This window comes from Asterias amurensis, chromosome 12, assembly GCF_032118995.1.
Source record: "Asterias amurensis chromosome 12, ASM3211899v1".
Classification (NCBI taxonomy): Eukaryota; Metazoa; Echinodermata; class Asteroidea; order Forcipulatida; family Asteriidae; genus Asterias; species Asterias amurensis.
Genome location: NC_092659.1, coordinates 12,706 through 35,933, shown reverse-complemented (window position 1 = coordinate 35,933; position 23,228 = coordinate 12,706). Strand labels below are relative to the sequence as shown.

At 41.6% G+C, this 23,228-nt stretch overlaps 2 protein-coding genes across 4 annotated transcripts; one reads left to right on the top strand and one right to left on the bottom strand.

Annotated features, from left to right (window-relative positions):
• Positions 1–3: 3 nt before the first annotated feature.
• LOC139945486 (uncharacterized) lies at positions 4–9,261 on the bottom strand. 3 transcript variants are annotated; one of them, XM_071942841.1, is made up of 9 exons: positions 9,052–9,261; positions 6,943–7,388; positions 6,259–6,339; positions 5,514–5,587; positions 4,753–4,825; positions 4,186–4,292; positions 3,389–3,461; positions 2,215–2,364; positions 4–1,855 (listed from the first exon to the last, which is right to left on the bottom strand). In XM_071942841.1, exons 2-9 carry the CDS (start codon positions 7,224–7,226, stop codon positions 1,687–1,689), a joined length of 1,011 nt encoding a protein of 336 aa, XP_071798942.1. In that variant the 5' UTR covers positions 7,227–7,388; positions 9,052–9,261; the 3' UTR covers positions 4–1,686. The 3 variants fall into 3 exon arrangements, with proteins under 3 accessions (XP_071798942.1, XP_071798943.1, XP_071798944.1); XM_071942842.1 differs by having other exon boundaries at positions 6,943–7,374; XM_071942843.1 differs by having other exon boundaries at positions 9,090–9,261.
• A 292-nt stretch (positions 9,262–9,553) lies between these two features.
• On the top strand, positions 9,554–16,319 carry LOC139945545 (uncharacterized). The gene is made up of 4 exons (XM_071942933.1): positions 9,554–9,845; positions 12,968–13,226; positions 13,387–13,638; positions 13,907–16,319. The coding sequence occupies exons 2-4, from the start codon at positions 12,977–12,979 to the stop codon at positions 15,505–15,507; spliced, it is 2,103 nt and encodes a 700-aa protein (XP_071799034.1). The 5' UTR covers positions 9,554–9,845; positions 12,968–12,976; the 3' UTR covers positions 15,508–16,319.
• The last annotated feature ends 6,909 nt before the right edge of the window (positions 16,320–23,228 follow it).

The following is a 23,228-nucleotide window of genomic DNA, read 5'->3' as shown; positions in this document are numbered from 1 at the left end:
TCAAGTAGTATTTATTATTCAAAACAATGTAGACAAAAAACCTTCCCACATTCTAGAACATCCAAGACCAGTTAACATTTTCCCGAGTGGTCCTGGAAAAGCAACCCTGTCTGACTAGAAATACGGACACATGAAAAACCTGGCGGGCTATACTGGTCCCAGGGGCTAGTTAATGTAAAAGTTCAGGATATTTACAGTTGACTATTATAATTATGTCATGTACAGCATCTATCTTCCCATTAAAACTTGGTGCATTGGACTCTTCAGCAGTCAAAGAATGCACTCATCATGCTCGTGTGCCTTCTAGTTAAGCACTGCACTCATGTGCATCCAATTAGGCACTCCCAATCATATGTGGACTATGTTCACACAGATAGTGCGAGGGTGAATTAAAGGCAAGGTGTCCTGTACAACATTTTTATTTGGGGTGGATGTTGTACGGTAGCTCTGTTGGTAGAGCACTGGCTTGTTAATCTGGAGGGCATTGGTTCAAATCCTGCTTTAGTAATTTTGTCTTTATTTAACCCACCCTAATTTTTGTCAGCACTGTGTGATTGGAATCTGAAGTTTTCTTTAGAGGATTTAGGGAGGAGGGGGTGTTCACGTCTTTACAAAGGGAAAAGAGCATCGAGGATGGGGGTATACCCTCCGTCCAAGTATTCCTTCTTTTAATTGTGCTTGACAAGTTCATGAAATTGGGTTCCAAGGGGTGTTTTCTATTTAAATTATTTGGGATTAAAAAGAGACAAAATTACATAGCAGGATTTGGACCAGCACCATACAGATTAACAAGCCGGTGCTCTACCAACAGAGCTTGATAGTCCTATGTTGGCAGTCTTTCTACATGTATACAGTCAGTTTCCCTTGTGGTTTATTATGCTTTCTAATTATTCACAAACTATGTTTATTTTTTTTTCAAGTTTTAAACAAAAAGCTACTTAACTCCCAGCACTGATTTGAGATTTGATTTTGATTGAATTAATATAATTTTAACAGAGCCAACAAGTAGCTTTTTCAAAGGGTAAAGCTTACTGTGTTCCCATTTGGATTGTTTGACGAAGGCAAACTAACAAGAGTTGTTCGTGAACATTCCAACTGACTGAATAAAAATACAAGATGATGTACCGTCAGGGAACTTCAATAGTATATGAAAAATTACAAGACCTTGTAAACAATGATTGAAGACAAGCACAGCAAATGAAAGTAAGACAAAAAGCGTAAGCAAAGGGGCTCATTTTATGAGTTCTGTATACCCCTGCAGCCGATTTCACAAAGAGTTAGGAACTTAGGACTAGGACTAGGAGATATACAAATTGCATGGATAGTCCTAAGTTAGGACGAGTAACTGGTCCTAACTCGAGATAAGACCAGTCATAACTCTTTGTGAAATCCACCCCTGGACAATTATGAGTGTGAACATCACCAGATGCATATTGTAGTTCACTTTTGCATCTCGTGTGACCATGGCTGTGCAGCTAATCGGACATGGTATTGTACTGCCCGGTTGACCAGGTTACTTTACCTGGGCAGAAGGTCACCGGTTTAAATTCCCACTGGACTCAGTTGAAATATTCCTGGGCTGCTCAATCTGGACATCAAAATGATCAAGTTACCCGTTTGCTTGGTTATATGTAGTTTACCCCACAGTGCAAAATCGACTTCAGAGAAACAGACTTTACTGAGGCTTCATTTTCTCTCCTTGACTTTCTTGTGAACCATCTCCCGGAAATCTCGGAGGATCTTGTCCTCTCTCTTGCCTCTTTCCTCCTTGTTGAATGAAGCAAGGGCTCTCTTCTCATCAGCACTGTAGATCTGGTTCTCCTTTCTGATACGTACGGCTTCCATGCGACGATGTCTAGAAAGGAGGGAGATGGCAGAAAAATAGTAAGATTTGATCAACTTTGAATGATATAACAATTGTTATTTGTTAAGGCAGTATACAAAAATGGTTCAGCTGAAAAAAACAAAGAAAACAGTCACAGACATTATTCTTGTTTTGTGTGATCAATCATTCACACGAAATAATAAACTTTTGAGTGCATGTATGGCGCTTGTAGGATGCTTAGCACAAGCGTGTGAACCAGTTGCTCTTTGACTTGATGCCTCTTTTGCCGGTAAGATAGATCACCCCTTGGATAGAGGTTGATGTTGCCCCATTCCAAGTCTTATGGTTTCATTGTAGCCTAGAACTATGTACAATCAACAGCTGTTTACCTGCTACCACTCATGACGTAGCCAGCATCTTCATATGTGACGATTTCCCCACTAGTCAATCCAATCTCACCACGGCGTGGAATACGTTTCCCTGCTTCCACGAAGGCTGCCATGGCAGCACCTTCACCGGGTAACAATGCACGTCCAAAGCTGTCAAAGATTTAAAATGTTAACAACCTCTGAAATTTGATTCTAATGTGTATGGTAAATAATTTTAGATTTTATGAAGCACCTTATTTTTTAAGAAACTGAAACATAACATTACATTTGACTTGTAAACATTAATTCAGAATAACCTTACAGAACAAAAAAGAATTGATGTTGTCAGCTGGTAAATTGGTCTCATTTTGTTCGGATGCTAAATAAACAGCTTGTGTTTTAAGTTCAACCTTTGAGAATTGAGTGAAAAGTATAATCTAAACCCACAACAAGAAAGACTTGTTAAAGAGGGAACGCCTAATACTACCAGGTCAGGACAATCCCCTTCAAGCTGAGGGTGACACTTAACTGATTTGGGCCGCAAGCACAAACAACAACCAGCAGGGCCACGTAACTACTCCTGGGGCTGACATAGAGTTACCCTCTTCACACTCCATAAAGGATGTAAGCATGGGTGTAAAGTATTTGCGTGGGGGAAATACATCAGTCAGAGTACTGTACATCTGCCATTTTGGAAAGTGGTTTATTCACATAAACACAGCATGACCTTTGACCTACATACATTGACTGTGCCCTATATATTCATGAGCAGTTAAGGAAGTAGTGCCACAGTAATTTAATCAATACCTTACAATGGGTGTCATCCACTATAAGCCTGGCTGGTAGACCAGAATGCACTTCCACATTCCCAACTATTTATGAAACAACAATATTTAAGTGCCTTGCTCCAGGGCATAAGTGTCATGACCGGGATGTGAACCCCCACTCTGCTGCTTAGCATGCTTATAACTCCAGTAGCCGATTTCGAGTTAGGACGAGTAACTCGTTCTAACTTAGGATGGGCTCATTGCGCCCTACGTCTTTGGATACTGAACTTAACTCGTCCTAAGTCCTAAGATTAATCCTCAGTTAGGAAGAGTTTTGTGAAATCGACAGCAGAGAATGGGTCTGGTAACCTTGACAGCTCAGTCCCGACTCGCCACAAACCAGAGATAATAATTTAGGGATAACTTACTCTAGTGGAGCAGCTCCACCTGCTGCCATTCCCATGGGCATCGGTCCCACAATGTTCTCATCCGTCCTTGCTCCTGAAGAAATAAAAAAACACCCTTGGTTTAAATTCAACCTTGCATTTATCCCTCTCTCCCCTGATCACAATCCATTTTTCTTAAAACTAAGTCCTGAAGTGTGGTGTGGATATTTACAGTAGGATATACAAACTTCCCACAAAGCTCAACAGTTTAAAAACACCCCAAGGAGGTAGTGAGTGTAATGACATTCTGAGCTGTTTTTTGTTAAATGTTTTATTTATTTACTTCAAGTTCTCCACAAACAAAACACCTTTCTTAAAAGATCTTATGTCACAGGTTTTCAATGACTAATTTTGTTGTGTCTGTTTTTCTTTGTGTTGTGTTTTGTTTTTGTTTTGTTTTTGGTTTTACTGTGCCTTAAACACCCAGCAGGGTGGATATGTGCGCATTACAAGTCTTATTATTATTATTTATTATTACAAGAAGAAAACATTTAAGATGAAAACAACTCAGGGGAGCTGAGAGTTAACACTGTCTAGATTGTAGGATGGAGGGAAACATTCACTATGCAAGGAGTTCCAAAGAGATGCAGTATGTGTAAGAAAGCTGGTGGACAAACTGTTTGTTTTACATCTCAGCAAAGCAAGAGTGTATGGGTGAGAAAAAGCAAAAAGCCTGGTTTTATGTTTAACCACCATGATAGGAGGCGGCAGGTCGGACACACTGGGAACACATTTTATTGTTTCCATTTTTGGGGCAACTGCTTACTGCTTATGCTTACCTGCTGTTTTTTCAACCCATTGATCTTCTGCTTCGTCACTGTCACTTTCACTTTCACTCGAGTCATCACTGGAGCTGGATTTCCTTTTGCGTTTGCTTCGCTTCTTACTAATGAGAAAAGATACCATTGAGAGAGGTTCTTAAAATTTATAGTGCTTTATGAGAACCCTAAATGTGTATCAAAGTGCTCATTGTTTTTTCCTTCAAGGTATATGGAGCTACATTTTGAAGTATTAGACCTATTCCTTTATAGAACCATATAATGGTTCAAAAGGTGCTGGTAAACAATAGGCTGCCAGTCAGACCCGAACACCACGGCAAACCCCTTCTCTTTTTTGATAAGTGCACTTGATAAAATTTGACATGCACTACACAACACACAGGACCTGCAGCTTTACTTCCTATCTGAAGGACCCAGCAATAATGGTCAACTGTCAAGTATTTCGACCGGAACTTGAACCCACACTCTGCTGATCAGAAACACCAGACAACTGTTTTTACTAAACAGCTTGATACACCATGCTAAGTACTTGTGTACATAATTAGACGAATTATGCGTTGTCTGTACCTTTTCTTTTGCTTCTTCTTCTCTTTCCTGCGTTTCGCCTTCTTTGATTTTTTCCTTTTTCTTCTTCTCTCCTCTGGCGAGAAAAGATAAAATATTACAGAATTATAATGAATTAAAATGATAATAATGATAAACATGCCATATTGGGAGTAGTTCGATTGGCACTTGTTGCAGTTTGGAAAGTATTGTTTAAAGACTTAAAAGATTCTTCTTCTCTTTGGTAACTGGTACACTAAGCGGGCCTGGAATTACATGGAGGCCACAAAAGCTTTAATGTTGGTGCCCCTCAAGTGTTGCTTTCCAATAGACTTACACACTAAACAATGGAAGTGCCCTTTGCAGAATGAAAATGGCCTCTCCCTCACATTTTCCTTATTGAAGTGTCCAATACCAGAGGAAAAATGCTGTTCCCCTTCAAATTAAAATATCAACACATGTAGCTATTGGGCCATGGCTACCACTTGTTTACAACCCTGGTTGAAATTCTTAAAAGTGAGGGTTACTGATGGACTTTTCTTTTGTCAAAGAATCAACCCAGGACTTCCATCTAATTTGGCTCTGTTTCAATTCAAAATAGTCTCAATACACCTGTATGTAAACTGTTAATTTTTTTTTTTTAAGAGAAACCAGATTTGTTACCAAGCATAGTGTCAATCGAGTCTTTTAAACATTCAAACGCAAGAAGGATATAGGATTAAGGAAGTTTTAGTGTGATGTGGGTTGACGTCTTCAGGTTCTTGATGCTACTCCTGTATTCTCACCTTCACTGTCTGTACTACTGCTGGCATCGGAATCTTCGTCCTTATCATTCTCCGTATTGCTGAACTGGTCAGAGCTAAAATAACAAAATAAAACAATCATCACACTGTAATTCACAAGTTATAAAAATGAGCTCAAAGCTAGACATCGCAGCTCTTTCTTAAATTTATTTATTTTCCCATTTACTGTAATTTTTCTGAAAACAAGCCCGAGTTTGTGTTCAGCAGTCAGTGTATAAATAAAGTTGCCTGGAATATACACTGCATACGAAATTGTCTGATTTTCATATCAAGTATGCTAAGAAACGGTTTAAAACAGCGTCGGGAGAGTCAAAACTGTTCTCATTTGTAGTCCGCTGGGTAAATGTTTGTTCACTGTCAACAAAGGGGTACAGTTATCTAAATTGTAGGAGGAGCATGTTCAGGGCCTGTTAAACAGCTGTGGCTTAAGGTCTGAAAATTACAGTAACCATTTTTTCCCCTTCAGGCTAACTCCCTGCCTGACTGTTTTTTGGTTCATCCTCCTAATATTCTTTATAGCCATCCTATAGCCAAGATAGAGAACTGCTTTTAAAGCACAAAAACTAGCTATATGCACAAAAAAGATTACCAGTTAATACCGCTTCAGTTCACATGTACATATGACTGGTTTCCTGCTTATTTTCACTAAGCAGGAAATTGCTAAGCATAATCCTCTGCTTAAGCAGCTCTATGACATTAGTCACTGCTGTAATAAAAACAAACTTACTCTGGCTCCGCCCTGTCAGGTGACCCCGCCCAAACTTCCTTAACACCTTGCTCCATGATCGTCTCTCGCTCAATCCGCCTCCTGGAATGAGAACAGCCAACAGTATTAAAGTTAGACATGCCCAAACTTTGAATGGAGTTGTGACAGATGGAATTTTGTTGTTGTTCAATGGTTTACAACTTGCATTCAAAACCAAGTCAAAGTGTTTTAAGGCGATCAAAACAGGCTCGGATGCTTTGAGAGGGCAAGGACATTTTCATTTTGCATTGGGCACTTCCACTGGTATATCAAATCACACCAAAACACCTTTTCCTGTTGTTTTCCTGTTGTAAATTGTTAATATTTTTATAATTATTTTGTTATGCGCTTGTGTACATGTTATGGAATGGGCGCAAAATAAATGAAGTAATTATTATTATTATTATTTTTGAGAGTGTAAGGTCAATTCCATTTTGTAAAAGGGCACTTTTGTTAGAACATCATAAATAATTGAAGGGCCAACAAGGCCAAGACCAGGGGCAACAAAGGCCATGACCCCCGTGTGTAACTGCAGGCCATTAACAATCAACCTGAAGTGGGAGCCAAAGTCTAGGTTTTGGACAGCCTCGAAAGTTTCCTTGTCCATCTTTGCAAGGTCATGGGGGATTTGGATGAGAGGGAGCAAAGCACAGTAGACATTTTTACTTTTCAAAGAATCTCTCTTGCTGATCTTGAGCTTCTTGTCTCCAATCTCCAGATCCTCTCTGATGTCTCTCACCACCACCATGTCCGTTCTGTCGGATGTCATCCCTGTATTTATTGTCCCAGTCATGGTCATCTATACTCAAACTTGACCTATGACCTCCCTTGACCCTTCGATTGGGGGAGTGACTTCGTGATCTTGAATGCCTTGAGTGTTTGTGCTCTCTCTCTTGTAAGCTATGGTGCTCTCGATTGGATGGACTTCGACTTCTGTCGCCGTAGCCCATAATTGAAACACTTTAATAAGCCCTTCAAATTGTCAAGAATTAGTTGTTTGTGACACGTCTCTTTTTCCAACTCCCTACATCGATCAGCTCTGCATCTGTTGTGACACTATTCAGCAAAGTGAAAAATAATTTGTATCCGAAGAACTTGCTGCTGAAGTGTACCTGAATTGAATCAAAGATGAAACTTAAGTTCAGGAATTGGATGATGATTTTTGCTGTTGCACAGATTTGGTTGAGGTGAGTTAGAGCCTGCAATGATACACTCCTTACATGAAAAAAAATTCACAAGATTTTCTCCATCTACTTTCAATCAGAGCATGGTATTTAAATTTTCAGGGAATAACATGTTGTGCGAGTGTGCTGACTGAACCAGACTGCCCTTTTTCACAAAAACAAGAAAGAATATTCATTAATAATCTAGTTTTAGTTTGATTATTATTCAAAATTGACTCGTCCATTTAAATGGATAGTGCTCAACTCCCTCCGCTTCTTTTCTTGGCCCTACCATCTATCTATCTCCAGCAGGAGGTGAATTCATTTCACAAACACTCTTTTTTATGCCAATATTTTGCCCCAGTTAGTGAACTTGTGGTCACTCTCAAGAAAACTTTCTCTATCCTAATCCCCCTACATATATATCTTGCCACAATGTTTTCACATATTTTTACAAACAGGAATATCTCATTTGAGTTTAATAATTTAACTAGATAAGAATTACAATTAGTTAGATACAGCATGGAGGAAGGAATAGAAGGAGCTCGAACGACCCGCAAAACCGCAGAGTAACAAAAGAATACCCTGACAATGCCCCGTCTAACCAGTGGAAAAAGATAGGAGACCTCCAGCTGGACGGCCGATTAACGAGCAGGATTAGATCTCTTCGTACAGAACGTGCGGTATCGCCGCTCTGCACCGTTGCCTTCGTGTAAAGTTGAATCATTGGAGACAAGAATTGTGAATTATACACGTTTTCAACTACCGTTTGTGGTGTTTCACTGAAACATTATGGCATATTTTTTCATTTTTTTTTACTTTCCGGTCACTAGCGGTGGTTCAAAATTTGGGTATTAGCACACGAGGGTGGTTGGTATTCAATTGTGTTTTTCGATTTGATGAGCACAAGTGTACACAATTTTTATCAGGTCTCAAAAAAGTTGTTTTTCTGTATTATATCCATAGAACCAAGTGCGCTTGCGCAAACTCACATACGCCAGGTCGCCCATTGTCTGTATAGGTATGTCAGTGATTACGAGGTGTTGTTAAACAACCGCGGTACCACAGGTTCGACTTTTGAAGTCCCTTCGTTCGAGCTCCTTCCATTCCTTCCTCCATCCATGGATACAGTAATCGTGTTTTTATACCAATGAAAAGGTGGTGGCAGGATACAGACTAGCACCATAAAATAAATTGGTTCAATCCACTCTATCAAGGACACACGGAGCGTGGCAAGCCAAGGATACCGAGTGGTAGAACCATCATGACTGTTACTAGTTAGTGTTTACTGTTAGTGTTGTACTGTTAGTTTGTTATTTATTATTATTATTTATTACTGTTACTTACACTTACAGTGTTTAGTAGAGTTTAGTTCCTAATGATCTAATGCTTAATGGTCGCGTATCATTACAGCATGACGACGGAACGAACCACTCATTCAATTGACATTAGATCTAATCTAGTTCTAGGACTGGAGGGAGGTCGATGGTCTTTTGAACCAATTTATGGGGCTATAAATTGTAAACTTTTTCTAATTATGGCAAATTGTAGCCTAACAAAAAATAATGGTAAACGACTACGTAACGTAACGAACATTCATACGGATTCATACCAAATCCTGTGAGTGTGACAAATCTGTGAGTCACGAACCTCGACCAGTCAGTCGCCAGAAGGTAACAGCTTACAGCATTTAATGTTTTCGTTTAAAACTTCGGAGTATCAATTCCAAGAGGAAGGACTAAGTAAGGAGGGTCAAACATTATTTTGACGACGACGTTTTCACCAACTCGACCTTCTTCTTGTAAACGTGCCGCCGGCTCCGGCCCCCCCCCCCCCCCACACACACACACACACACACACAGAAACAATGTCAATAGAGGGCGCTATCAATTGTGACCTCGGGCCAGTTGTGAAAGCTGAAGCTTTGCTTTTTCTGGGACACAATGTGAAACGATCTGCCAGTCGGAAGGAAATTGAGTCTTTGTCTGTTTTTAAAACATAGCTTTTTCATTGTTTAATTTATACTTTATACTTAATTTATACTGTAATGTTGTCGTGACTGCACAACTGGAGCGCTGAACCAAGACTAGTCTTTGCCTTGCACCTAAAAATAGAATTTGGAAATTCCAAGCCTTCCTATAAAATGTTGTGAAATGACCAGCCTCAAATCAGACCTTTTGAAAAGCTGCTACCCTGTACATTGCAGACTAAAGTCAAGTTAATCCATACACCTTCGTGAATCTATAATGTCAACAACATTTGCTCATGAAATAAAGAGCCAAACACATCGAGTTTTTCAAAGGAAGGAATAATACTATATAGCTTTTATCCATAGAGAGCCGACCATACGCGAGGGTATTATGGTGTAGGGCACTTCGTGGACTATCCAACGGAAGCAAGGACAAGGTAAGGATGACATGGAGGTAGATTTAGCCCACCTTGTTGAGTTGTTAATGGCTCCGCTTTTAACATCTGTCTCATCACTGGCCGCTTGTAACATCGGTCTCATCACTGGCGACAGTGATGAGACCGATGTTAAAAGCGGAGCCATTATACCCTTAATGGGTCCTACTAAAAGCCGACAACAAGCCGACAACGCCGACAACAAGTCTATAGCGCCGCCAACACGCCGCCAACAAGTTTTAAATACCTCAAAAATGTCAAATAAACCATATACATTTTAGAACTATGTGTGTTTTGTAATATAAACATAAATTTAATGGAAAAACTTCACGAAAAGTGTGAATTTTAAACCAGAAAAAAAACTTAACGTTCACGGAGAACGGTCGGACGCCATCTTGGCTTAAAATCGTGTTTGGACCAGTCCATTATGATGCGGGTGAGTCAGACTTAGCAATAGAGGGCGGGCGTCATGCACTGTGCACACTACAGTAGACCTTATCGCAAATACCAATGCGCAAGCGCAGACTGTTGAATGAGGTGCATTGTGGGATAGATATGAATCAAATTTTGCTACCAGCTAGACCACAATGCATCTAATTCCAAGCTTTACGCGCGCGCCCCAGTATTTGCGAAAAGGTCTCTTCACATAAAGCCCGCCCTCTGTTGTTGACAAGTGCTAAATCTACCCGTATCATAATGGTCTGGTGCAAACATGGTTTTTAAGCCAAGATGGCGTCCGACCGCTTTCCGTGCAGTGAAGTTTTTTTCTGGTTAAAAGTTCACACTTTTTGTGAAGTTTTTACATTAACTTTATGTTTATATTACAGAACACATATAGTTCTAAAATGTATATGGTTTATTTGCCATTTTTGAGGTATTTAAAACGTGTTGGCGGCGTGTTGGCGGCGCTCTGGACTTGTTGTCGGCGTTGTCGGCTTGTTGTCGGCTTTTAGTAGGACCGGCTCCAAACAAGGTGGGCTAGAGGTAGATTGTACAATGGAGGGAGATTTCATTTAATTAAACTCCATTTTGTAAATTGGAATCTACCCGACGGGTCCGATTGCATGTTGTCAAACGGCACGTCTTTGATGCCATATTTTTCTTTATTCATTTTTCATTTTTTTTCAACACTTTTTTTTTTTCTTTTTTTTTTTTTGGGGGGGGTGTTTGTTTGTTGGGATATTAATTTGTTTGTTCGTAGTGGCTTTTGTTTGTTTATTGTGTGGTGGTTCATAACACGGTACCCTGTGCGTGAATAATATACAAATATTGACTGCTTCGAGTGCTATGGTTAAAACTATGACTCCCGAGGTGATCCCCGGAGCGTTCTATTTTCCCTCGGCTATGCCTCGGGATCACCGAGGGAGTAGTTTTTAACCATTGCACGAGTAAAAGCAGTAAATATTTGTTTTATAACACCCCAAACATTTCTAAATACTGTACTATTATTATTAAGTTACAGACCTGAATGCTACAATCCACGGACGACGCGAATACAGATTGCAAACACTTGTGCTTACTGTGTTGCATGTAGTGTCGTGCAATCCGAAATGGTTACAGACTATTAATTTATCATACTCGTACACGCAACGGACGTCTGGGTACTGCACGCCGTGTGCTAGCCTGTCGGACTAGCGCACGGCGCCGTGTGCTAGACTTCGGACTAGCGCATGGCAAACCGACGCACTATCACACGGCCGTCGTCTAGCAAAACTAAGACATGTCATGTGATGCGCTCTAAACCAACGAGCAGGCAGAATACTTGCAAGGGGTGTTATAATATGTGCTATGTCCAAACCTGTAACAAACCTGTGAAAATTGAGCTCAATTGGTGGTCGAAGTTGCGAGATAATAATGATAGAAAAAACACCCAATGTCACACGAAGTTGTGTGCATTATAGATGCTTGATTTTGAGAACTCAAATTCTAAGTTCTGAGCCCCGTCGTGGTTCGAGAATCCGGAATACACTACACATTTTGACATAAAGAGAAAAGTTCTTTTCTAAAACATAATGCCATCCCGACAACTTGTCTAGCTAGTGGGGAAGTCGAAGAAGGTACCTGAAAGACGTAACGAACCTATAAAGGAGCATTTGCCTAACGTGAAAAAAAATCAGGTATTGTTTCAACTTTGAGGGCATGTTTTTAGCTTGCACCAAGCGTCACTTCTTGTGTTGGCACTGCATGCGATTCATCGCGCCTCGATTGAATTCACGAACAGCGCCCTCTCGGGTCGGGCTTATTTTCAAATTTGTTATTAATATGAAAACTAATTATTTAAAACCTTAGTTAATTGTTTATTCATATTCCACTCATCAAAACACATATTTTAGTGACAAAAGCTTTATTTTGACAACATTTCTACTGTCATTATCTTCAAACGGTGTAAGTTTAATGTAAATCTGTGGACATCGTGTTTTGTGTTTCAAAAAGTACCCAAATCCTTAACTTTGTTATTATACTTTGGATAAATACATCTCTATCACAAATAATTCAACTGTTAATTTCAACCAAAAAATGGGACTCTGTCAAATTATTGGTGCAAGGTTAGGGTTAGGGTTGAATGTTGTATTTTATTTTGTTGTTATGGATTTTCAGCCTAATTATTGTTAACTGAGGAGTGGTCTAAGGTGTGAATACATAATTTCCTCCTTCATTTGGAAAAAAAAAGTAAAATCTCTTGGTTTAGCGTTATTAAGTGCAAATGTTAACCCCATCAATAGAACTGTTTTAAAACTTTTTTTTTTACATATCCTAACTGCAATAGACATGTGTTACCTCTGGCTTTAAAAGTACATGCTATAAAGCTGAACATCATTGCAAATCACCGCCATACTCTCAGATCTGGGTTCCCATTTAGTGATTTAGTTTCAGACCCAGAACCTTCCATCAGGAGTACGTCTCCTACTCTTTGCATTACATACAAACACATTAGGTTTCGACAAAATTATTATTCGGAACTATTTTTTCTCTCTCTTTGGTGACTGCATTCTTTGAAGATAATGGATAGGCTCAATACGATCTTGGTAACATGATAAACCTTATGCCTGTCGATAAAGGTCATTTTGGTAATGTAAAATAATATTGATGTCATGAAATATAACATCAATTTTATTTTTCTATAGTTGCCAGACATGGACAAGGATTTCCCAGTTGAGATCCTTTCCAATAGACTCGGTGAGGCCTGGCCGTCCCTTGCCACCCAGCTTGGTTTCGATGACGCTGAATGCCAAAGCATTATTGTAGCACAAGAGGGTCGAATCAGCAGGCAAGCTCACTACATGCTGCAAGCCTGGATTGAAAGACATGGCGGTACTCTCAAGATGTCAACCTTGATTGAAGCCTTGAAGGAGATAAGACGACCAGATTTGCTGAGGGATCTTGGTAGGTACAGAACAACATTGAAACCCTTGAATTAGCGAAGATAAAACTTAATAACGATGGCACATTAAAATATTAGTAATTTTCTTGAACAACGTACTTGAATGCACACATCACTTTTATTATGTATACTCTTAACATTTATCTGTCTACTATTTTGTAGGTGTGGAATTTCTGGACAATGAGACCATAAAAAAGGTAGCACAAAAAGTCGGAACATCGTGGCCAGAGCTGGCTCTCTACCTAGGATTCGACATTGAGGACTGCCTGAATATTCAGAAATGCTTCCCGAGAAAGGGGGAGCAGGCGCGTCAGATGCTGGCCAACTGGAGGTTGAAGTTCAATGGGGCTAATCCCTTAGAGACCCTGTCAAAAGCTCTCCAAGCAGTGAACGTTGAACTTGCTAATGAACTTGGTATGTCATTTTGAAAAGAGGAATATCGTTTTTGCGGCTTCTTAGACTTAACAAAATATCAATGTTTACGCAGTTCTGATTATGTGTGCATTAATGATAAAAACGAAGTTATCTGGTAAAGTCTGCAGCCGGCCACCTAGTGTCCAAAAGTGGCCCCCAATGTAAGAACTATGTGAACTCTTTATTGGTTATTTTGCTTGGTAAACTTTTTTGTCTTTGGTAGTTTTGATCACTGCATTTTTTTTATTTTACATCTTTTGTTTTGCAGGGACGTTGCAAAGAATTCCACCATGCACTACTTTGAATTGCGGCAACAGCGATCCCGTCAAGTTTAGACGTTACTTCTCACAAGATGGTCAGTCTCAACTCCTAGGGATCTGCTGTACCATGTGTGGTCAGGAGTGGCTCCAAGATAGATTCCTGTTTCATCCTGACACTGACAAGACACGTCCGAGGATCAGGCTTTACGGAGTTGTCCTCAAGAAACAGCTCATGGTAGTCATGGAAATGAATCCAGCATTTCAGGTCAAGAGTTCACGTAGGAAAATCGACTTAGATTATGCTTTAGATGTCCTGAAGGTAGGCGATCACATCACCTGGCAACGACCATACATCCTTTGGCATCATGCAATAGTATCCGGTGTAGATAAAGGGAACGGGCGTCTTAAGGTACTCCACTGGACCAAGATGAGATGGTCATGCGGTACAACGCAGATAATGGAGACAGATATAAGTTTACGTGACCAATGGGGTGCAAATGAACTGTATAAAATCGAGTACGGGCAAGAGATGACTAAGACTAACCCCGTAGAGCTCGTCATTGCCCGTGCCAAATCTAGATTAGGGGACAACGGGTACGAGCTTTTAGGTGACAACTGCGAGGCATTTGCTTCCTATTGTAAAAGTGGAGTCGTGGAGAGCTGCCAGGCCGTGTGGTTCTACAACAAGGTCAAAACGATCGTTGAGGAAACGCTTGTAAATGCTTTAAAGAGTGTTGTAAAGGGTGGTTGTGTTGTTGCTAAAGAATATGTCAAGGCTGGTTCCAAAGCATTCTTGCAGCAGGTCGAGACTGTTTCAATAGAAGAGGGGTTGAAGGCTGCGGGAGAAGTTGGTGGTGCAGAGTTGTTTGAGAGGCTTTGCAAGGGCACTGATGTTGTAGGAGCTGGTATCGTGATTGTCATTGAAGGTGTCGCTTGTGTCTGGAATCTTGGGGAGTATTACCAAAAAAGAGAGAAAGGTGACTTGTCAAGGAGCGAGTTCGTGAAAACTGCTACACAGCGTGTGGCAGAAGCATTATGCGGAGCTGGCCTGGCCATTTCGCTGGGCTTAGGAGGGCAGGCGGTAGGGGCTGGAATGGGGGCCGTGGCAGGTACGTTGATTTTACCTGGGCTAGGAACGGCAATTGGTGGGTTCATTGGAGGCATTGTTGGTGGTGTAGTTACGGGTGTAGTTGGTTCTCTTGTCGGAAGAGCCTTTGGCTCATTCATAGGTGCACCCATCGGCCGTTGTCTCGCCAGACAAATAGGTGCGGACGACAGTGCAGTGCGAATTGAAGAGCTGCTCCCGGGGGACCAGATTGTTTTTTACGGCAACTTACTTCATCCACGGCATCATGCCATAGTCGTCTCCCGTACTCGAGACCAGAGTAAAGTCAGGGTTGTCCATAGTACGTACAGCAATGGTGTGATCGAAGAGGAGGTTGATTTTATCGAACCCGTGTATAAAGTGATCTATCGTGAACAGAACTGTTTCCCACCTGAGAAGGTGATCGAGAGAGCCAGATCCAAGATCGTGGATGATGCATACACGTACTCCTTGGTATGGAATAACTGCAAGCATTTTGCCCAATGGTGCAAGCTGAAGGAGTAAAAATTATTATAACGTTTCGTCCATAACCGACAGCCATGAGTTTAATGCGTCTATCGCTGGTTTTATCTCCAACAGTACAATCAATTTATTGAACTTAAACTTTTATGATTACTCTGGCCTTTTATTTCAGCATAGAAAATGGTGAACAGTTGGAACAATGAAATCTAACAAAAAACAGCATTAAATAATAGTTACAGTGTGTATGGCGAATCTTAGCTAAGACACCACAGCGGGACATCACAGCGGGGGTTCGAATCCCGTTCTTGGCATTTTTCGGTATTTGAGAAAGACGACCCGTGTCACTTCGTATGGCTTTAGCTAGCAATTCTTTATTTCATTCACATATAGTTTTCGTTCTTTTTGTTAAATTTCATTTTTGTGTAAAGGCCATTGTTATTAAGTTAAGCGGTAGTTCGGTGAACTAGCTGTGTAGGCCCCCTTGCTTAGTTATGATTACTCTTATTTGATTTTCTTGGTCCTTTTTATGATTGTATAACTTCATTAGATGCTTGTGTACAATTAAGACTCGGGTTTTTGTGTGTAGCAGGGCTTGCCTAAGAACATCCACTCGCCATTTTTATTTTTGACGCTATGAATATTCATGAGCTTGCTTCCTTATTTGTGGAGCAGTGTTTTGAGCAATGTTTTATAGTTGGGGACGGCTTAAGCTCACAGAGAGAACAATTCTGTTAGAGAAGTTACATGCTTTGGAAGTTGTTATTTCTTATAAGTTTGTTATTGTGATCTTTTTTATTTTACTGTTATTCATTATTCCTGATGATATTATTGTGATATTAATCTTTTTTTTCAGATTTTGCTCTGTACTTATAGTTGTACTTTCTGCATTAAACTTTGTGGTACACTACAAATTGGTAATCGGTTTGAAGTAGAGGGCGCCCCGGCACCCAAAGTCCTTCACAATAGACCTTTTCGCAAATACCATTGTGCAAGCGCAAACTGTCGGATGAGGTGCATGCTGGTCTAGCTAGTACCCAAATTTGATAGTTAGCTAGACCAGCATGCACCTCATTCCACGTCTATTGTGCGCGTACCGAGTATTTGCGATAAGGTCTATTCTGCCTCTCCCCATTACTCGTTACCAAGCAAGGGTCTTATTTTGAAAACGTCCTAGCATCAATCTTGACAAAATGTCCGTACACCTCTCAGCAAATACGACCATTTATTTCAGGGCCTTTCATCCAAAATACCTCAAGCTGGAAGTAAAAAAACCCGAGGTGACAATTTGGCAACATTTTTAAACTAAAACACTTTCTGTGGGATCTCAAATCTGTCTAATATAGAATATTTTCGGGGGCTACAAAGTATAATGAGCTCGACGCGCTGTTTTCTCCAATGGTGGGGTGCACCACCCTATAGCATGCCGATCGGCACAATGCTTCGCCACAGAGGGCGCTCTTTGGCTTAGGTTTTCTGCTTCGTCGAGTTTTAGTTGTGTGTGAAAATGAACCTAAAAATGTTACCTTCTTGTGTAACTAATAACATGTCGATCGGCACAATGCTTCGCCACAGAGGGCGCTCTTTGGCTTAGGTTTTCTGCTTCGTCGAGTTTTATTTGTTGTGTGTGAATGAACCTAAAAATGTTACCTTCTTGTGTAACTGCAATAGTAATTATTAAAGGAACACGTTGCCTTGGATCGGTCGAGTTGGTCTTCGAAAAGCGTTTGTAACCGTTTTTTATAAAATGCATATGGTTAGAAAGATGTTGGAAAAGTAGAATACAATGATCTACACAAATTTGCCTCGAAATTGCTTGGTTTGCGTTTTACTTTGCGAACTAACACGGTCGGCCATTTATGGGAGTCAAAAATTTGACTCCCATAAATGGCCGACCGTGTTTGTCGACGAGGTAAAATGAAAACCACGCAATTTCGAGGCATCTTTGTGTGGATCATTGTGTTCTACTTTTAAAACCTCTTTCTAACCATATGCATTTCATAACAAACAGTTTCAAACGCTTTTTTTAGACCAACTCGTCCGATCCAAGGAAACGTGTTCCTTTAAGCTGAATTCGTAGTATGCGCCCATACTCAGTTATGTTTACAATTTAACTTGAGGCATGCTTGAAGTGTATTGTTTCTGGAATGCTCGAATAACAACAACGCTGAATATTTTGTACTTTGCATTGGACTTTTATATAGACATGCGCCAATTGTTATTTTTATAACTGTAGTGAAAATACCCCCTTTTCACTATAATGGTACAACTGTATTTAGCTGACGGCTCACTAGCGGTATGTGGAATAGCGGTTTGTGTGGGGCTGTGTGTGGGGCTGCGTGGATGTACATTACAGGCGCTGTGTGGGTGGGCGTGTGTGTGTGTGTGCAACCGCGTTCGTTTCCCAAATCAAAAGATTATTTGTCATTATTTAGAAGTAGGACACAAATTTAACTTCGTTTTTTCCTTAAAATTATAGAAAATTTCGTCTTTATTACACAATACTTTTCACAGATTCATGACTGAAAGCCGGCTCAATCAAATCGGCAACTCTCTTGGCATTTCAAAAGAGAAGTCGTTTGAAATTAGCAAGAAGCTTGACGACCTTGTCCCATTGGACGCCAATACCGCGGAGGTGACGCGCCAGATGGGTGAGATAACTTTGTATACCACAGATCTTGGGAAGGACACGGTTGATGTCGACGGCGAACAGAACTCTGTAATCCTATTGAAAGATGCAATGATAGACGATATGGCGGCCAAGTTGGAAGCTCTTCAAGCAGATTATGAAAAGATCGTGGTTTACAACCCGACCAAGATTTTGGAGAATGAAAGACATGCAGTGAGTCTTAGTGAAACCATCAAGATCCTACAACACGAAAAGTCCAACTTGAAGATCGACCTGAGCGGAATGAGGGGTGACAACGAGAGACTTGCTGCCGACGTACAAAAACTGAATCAAGAAGTAATGCGACTCCAACTTGTAAAAACAACCCACAATGACCAGAAGGAACTCGACGAATCACTAGAACCAACACCAACGACGAAAGATGATACTTTACCGAAGCCAGATTGGTTTAGTCTCGTAGCACGGCTTAAAAAAATATTGGCGAAGTTTTGAACGAGGTATGAAATGTGTGCCTATTTTTTGTACCTTAGAAGACCAATGACAAAACAAAAAGGGAAAACAACGGGTCTCCACTGGGGAATACGAAAGACTTATGTGTCACCGTCTGTGGGAAAATGATAAGTGCAAAAACAGGACCTTAAACAAACAGAACACTCTAAAACCTTAATGGGACATAATTTACGAGTAGGAAAACACTTTCGTTGAAATCATGTTCATTTTGGTTACATAAGCCACCTTTTATTTTATTTTTTATTTTTAGGAAGTCGATGACTCAACAAGTTATACAAAACAGCAAGAGGTTATGTCAAGAAAGAGGAAATCAGATGAAAGCCAGAACAGTGATGCACCGGTTTTGCAAGGGTCGAGTGAAATGCCTTTAACAGTTGACGAAGAGCAAATGAAAGACTTGGGTGCAGGGCAAGAGACTCAAGAAATAGAAGCAGGGGGTAACAAACCTCAACGCTTAGGACTTGTGAAGCGTTTATCAAACAAAATAGAAGAAACGCTCACACAAAATACAGCATATGAAACACAAACAAAATAAACAACTTAATGAGTGTAGAGTGGTGTTGATATGTACATTTTATGCAACCATTAATACCTTTTGCCTGGAAACATAATTTGTTCTTCTTCAAACATAAGAGTATGTTTCTGAACAACGAAATATTTTTTTTAGTAATTGTTTTTAACGATTTATATGTTTAACAAAATAAATAAAGTTGTGTGGGGTGACTCCGCCTACCCCTTTTGTGACGTCAATCGAGGCAGACTTTGCCTCGATCGAACATCGAACACACGTACGTGCAAGTACATTCAAGTCCTAGGCGTGAGTTTGTACGTTTCGAAACAGTTTTTTTTGTTGCATTTTTCCGGCAATGTCGACCAGGTGTTTTTGCTGCTGGATGCAGCAAAACAAGATGGGGTCAGTTTGCAAGTCTTTTCCAGCGCTGTGCAGCAAACACTTCGAGCCGTCACGAGCGTCGTGCTTCGAGAATCCGGAATACACTATTTTGACATGAAGAGAAAGTTCTTTCTTAAAACATGACGCCTTCCCAACAATTTTTCCAGCTAGTGGGGAAGTCGAAGAAGGTACCTGAAAGACGTAACGAACCTAAAGGAGCATTTGCCTGACGTGAAAACAATCAGGTATTGTTTCAACTTTGAGGGCATGTTTTTAGCTTTGGCCAAGCGTCACTATCGTGTGTTGGCACTGCATGCGATTCATTGCGCCTCGATTGCCGTCACGAACAGCGCCCTCTCGGGTCGGGCTTATTTTCAAATTTGTAAATAATGTAGAAACTAATTTTGTAAAACCTTAGTTAATTGTTTATTCATATTCCACTCATCAAAACACATATTTAAGTGGCAAAAGCTTTATTTTGACAAAATACCACTTCCAGGTGACTTTTAACTAGAATTTTCACACGGTTCGGGATAATTTTATTTTAAAGCATATTACACTATAGTATTAGTTTACTTACATACAATGTTTATTTGAATTAAGCGTCTTCCTCATTGTAAAACAGCATAATTTGTAGAATAATATACTTACTAGATATTGATACTAGACAGACGGTATACTGAAATTCTGTCGAAAATATTCCGACCGTGCAGTTTACGCGTTTATACAGTCGCCTATTATTGTTACTACCGTTCTCATGTATTTCAGTTTCCGTTTTGTTGTAAATTAATATGTAGGGGTCATTGGTTAGCATGTTCTATAAATCGTTAATTTATTGTGCGAATCGTCGAGAAAGACACCCAATTAACATACACACTTTAAAGAAGACGATGTTTCCATGTGTAAAGTGGGTAACTTTGTCAGGGGCGACTTTGGAAAGGGGGTAACTTTGTCAGGGGGCGACTTTGTAAAGTGGGTAACTTTGTCAGGGGCGACTTTGGAAAGGGGGTAACTTTGTCAGGGGGCGACTTTGTAAAGGGGGTAACTTTGTCAGGGGGCGACTTTGTAAAGGGGTAACTTTGTCAGGGGGCGACTTTGTCAGGGGGTAACTTTGTCAGGGGGCGACTTTGTAAAGGGGGTAACTTTGTCAGGGGGCGACTTTGTAAAGGGGGTAACTTTGTCAGGGGGCGACTTTGTAAAGGGGGTAACTGTGTCAGGGGGCGACTTTGTAAAGGGGGTAACTTTGTCAGGGGGCGACTTTGTAAAGGGGGTAACTTTGTCAGGGGGCGACTTTGTAAAGGGGGTAACTGTGTCAGGGGGCGACTTTGTAAAGGGGGTAACTTTGTCAGGGGGCGACTTTGTAAAGGGGGTAACTGTGTCAGGGGGCGACTTTGTAAAGGGGGTAACTTTGTCAGGGGGCGACTTTGTCAGGGGGTAACTTTGTCAGGGGGCGACTTTGTCAGGGGGTAACTTTGTCAGGGGGCGACTTTGTAAAGGGGGTAACTTTGTCAGGGGGCGACTTTTGGCGACTTTGGAAAGGGGGTAACTTTGTCAGGGGGCGACTTTGGAAAGGGGGTAACTTTGTCAGGAAGCGACTTTGGAAAGGGGGTAACTTTGTCAGGGGGTGACTTTGGAAAGGGGGTAAGTTTGTCAGGGGGCGACTTTGGAAAGGGGGTTAGTTTGTCAGGGGGCGACTTTGGAAAGGGGGTAACTTTGTCAGGAAGCGACTTTGGAAAGGGGGTAACTTTGTCAGGGGGTGACTTTGGAAAGGGGGTAAGTTTGTCAGGGGGCGACTTTGGAAAGGGGGTTAGTTTGTCAGGGGGCGACTTTGTAAAGGGGGTAACTTTGTCAGGGGGCGACTTTGTAGAGGGGGTAACTTTGTCAGGGGGCGACTTTGTAAAGGGGGTAACTTTGTCAGGGGGCGACTTTGGAAAGGCGGTAATTTTGTAAAGGGGGTAACTTTGTCAGGGGCGATTTTGGAAAGGGGGTAACTTTGTCAGGGGGCGACTTTGGAAAGGGGGTAACTTTGTCAGGGGGCGACTTTGGAAAGGGGGTAACTTTGTCAGGGGGCGACTTTGGAAAGGGGGTAACTTTGTCAGGGTGCGACTTTGGAAAGGGGGTAACTTTGTCAGGGGGCGACTTTGGAAAGGGGGTAACTTTGTCAGGGAGCGACTTTGGAAAGGGGGTAACTTTGTCAGGGGGCGACTTTGGAAAGGGGGTAACTTTGTCAGGGGGCGACTTTGGAAAGGGGGTAACTTTGTCAGGGGGCGACTTTGTAAAGGGGGTAACTTTGTCAGGGGGCGACTTTGTAAAGGGGGTAACTTTGTCAGGGGGCGACTTTGTAAAGGGGGTAACTTTGTCAGGGGGCGACTTTGTAAAGGGGGTAACTTTGTCAGGGGGCGACTTTGGAAAGGGGGTAACTTTGTCAGGGGGCGACTTTGGAAAGGGGGTAACTTTGTCAGGGGGCGACTTTGGAAAGGGGGTAACTTTGTCAGGGGGCGACTTTGGAAAGGGGGTAACTTTGTCAGGGGGCGACTTTGGAAAGGGGGTAACTTTGTCAGGGGGCGACTTTGGAAAAGGGGTAACTTTGTCAGGGGGCGACTTTGGAAAGGGGGTAACTTTGTCGGGGGGCGACTTTGTAAAGGGGGTAACTTTGTCAGGGGGCGACTTTGGAAAGGGGGTAACTTTGTCAGGGGGCGACTTTGGAAAGGGGATAACTTTGTCAGGGTTAGGGTTAGGGTTAGGGTTAGGGTTAGGGTTAGGGTTAGGGTTAGGGTTAGGGTTAGGGTTAGGGTTAGGGTTAGGGTTAGGGTTAGGGTTAGGGTTAGGGTTAGGGTTAGGGTTAGGGTTAGGGTTAGGGTTAGGGTTAGGGTTAGGGTTAGGGTTAGGGTTAGGGTTAGGGTTAGGGTTAGGGTTAGGGTTAGGGTTAGGGTTAGGGTTAGGGTTAGGGTTAGGGTTAGGGTTAGGGTTAGGGTTAGGGTTAGGGTTAGGGTTAGGGTTAGGGTTAGGGTTAGGGTTAGGGTTAGGGTTAGGGTTAGGGTTAGGGTTAGGGTTAGGGTTAGGGTTAGGGTTAGGGTTAGGGTTAGGGTTAGGGTTAGGGTTAGGGTTAGGGTTAGGGTTAGGGTTAGGGTTAGGGTTAGGGTTAGGGTTAGGGTTAGGGTTAGGGTTAGGGTTAGGGTTAGGGTTAGGGTTAGGGTTAGGGTTAGGGTTAGGGTTAGGGTTAGGGTTAGGGTTAGGGTTAGGGTTAGGGTTAGGGTTAGGGTTAGGGTTAGGGTTAGGGTTAGGGTTAGGGTTAGGGTTAGGGTTAGGGTTAGGGTTAGGGTTAGGGTTAGGGTTAGGGTTAGGGTTAGGGTTAGGGTTAGGGTTAGGGTTAGGGTTAGGGTTAGGGTTAGGGTTAGGGTTAGGGTTAGGGTTAGGGTTAGGGTTAGGGTTAGGGTTAGGGTTAGGGTTAGGGTTAGGGTTAGGGTTAGGGTTAGGGTTAGGGTTAGGGTTAGGGTTAGGGTTAGGGTTAGGGTTAGGGTTAGGGTTAGGGTTAGGGTTAGGGTTAGGGTTAGGGTTAGGGTTAGGGTTAGGGTTAGGGTTAGGGTTAGGGTTAGGGTTAGGGTTAGGGTTAGGGTTAGGGTTAGGGTTAGGGTTAGGGTTAGGGTTAGGGTTAGGGTTAGGGTTAGGGTTAGGGTTAGGGTTAGGGTTAGGGTTAGGGTTAGGGTTAGGGTTAGGGTTAGGGTTAGGGTTAGG

What these genes read in the sequence shown, in the direction of transcription:
- LOC139945545 (XM_071942933.1), top strand. Translation starts at nt 12,977, where the DNA reads ATGGACAAGGATTTCCCAGTTGAGATCCTTTCCAATAGACTCGGTGAG. An exon ending in AGATTTGCTGAGGGATCTTG is followed by an intron (nt 13,227 to 13,386) that starts GTAGGTACAGAA and finishes ACTATTTTGTAG; the next exon opens with GTGTGGAATTTCTGGACAAT. An exon ending in TGAACTTGCTAATGAACTTG is followed by an intron (nt 13,639 to 13,906) that starts GTATGTCATTTT and finishes TTTGTTTTGCAG; the next exon opens with GGACGTTGCAAAGAATTCCA.
- LOC139945486 (XM_071942841.1), bottom strand. Translation starts at nt 7,226, where the DNA reads ATGGGCTACGGCGACAGAAGTCGAAGTCCATCCAATCGAGAGCACCAT. An exon ending in CAAGAGAGATTCTTTGAAAA is followed by an intron (nt 6,340 to 6,942) that starts GTAAAAATGTCT and finishes TTCTCATTCCAG; the next exon opens with GAGGCGGATTGAGCGAGAGA. An exon ending in TACGTCATGAGTGGTAGCAG is followed by an intron (nt 1,856 to 2,214) that starts GTAAACAGCTGT and finishes CCTCCTTTCTAG; the next exon opens with ACATCGTCGCATGGAAGCCG.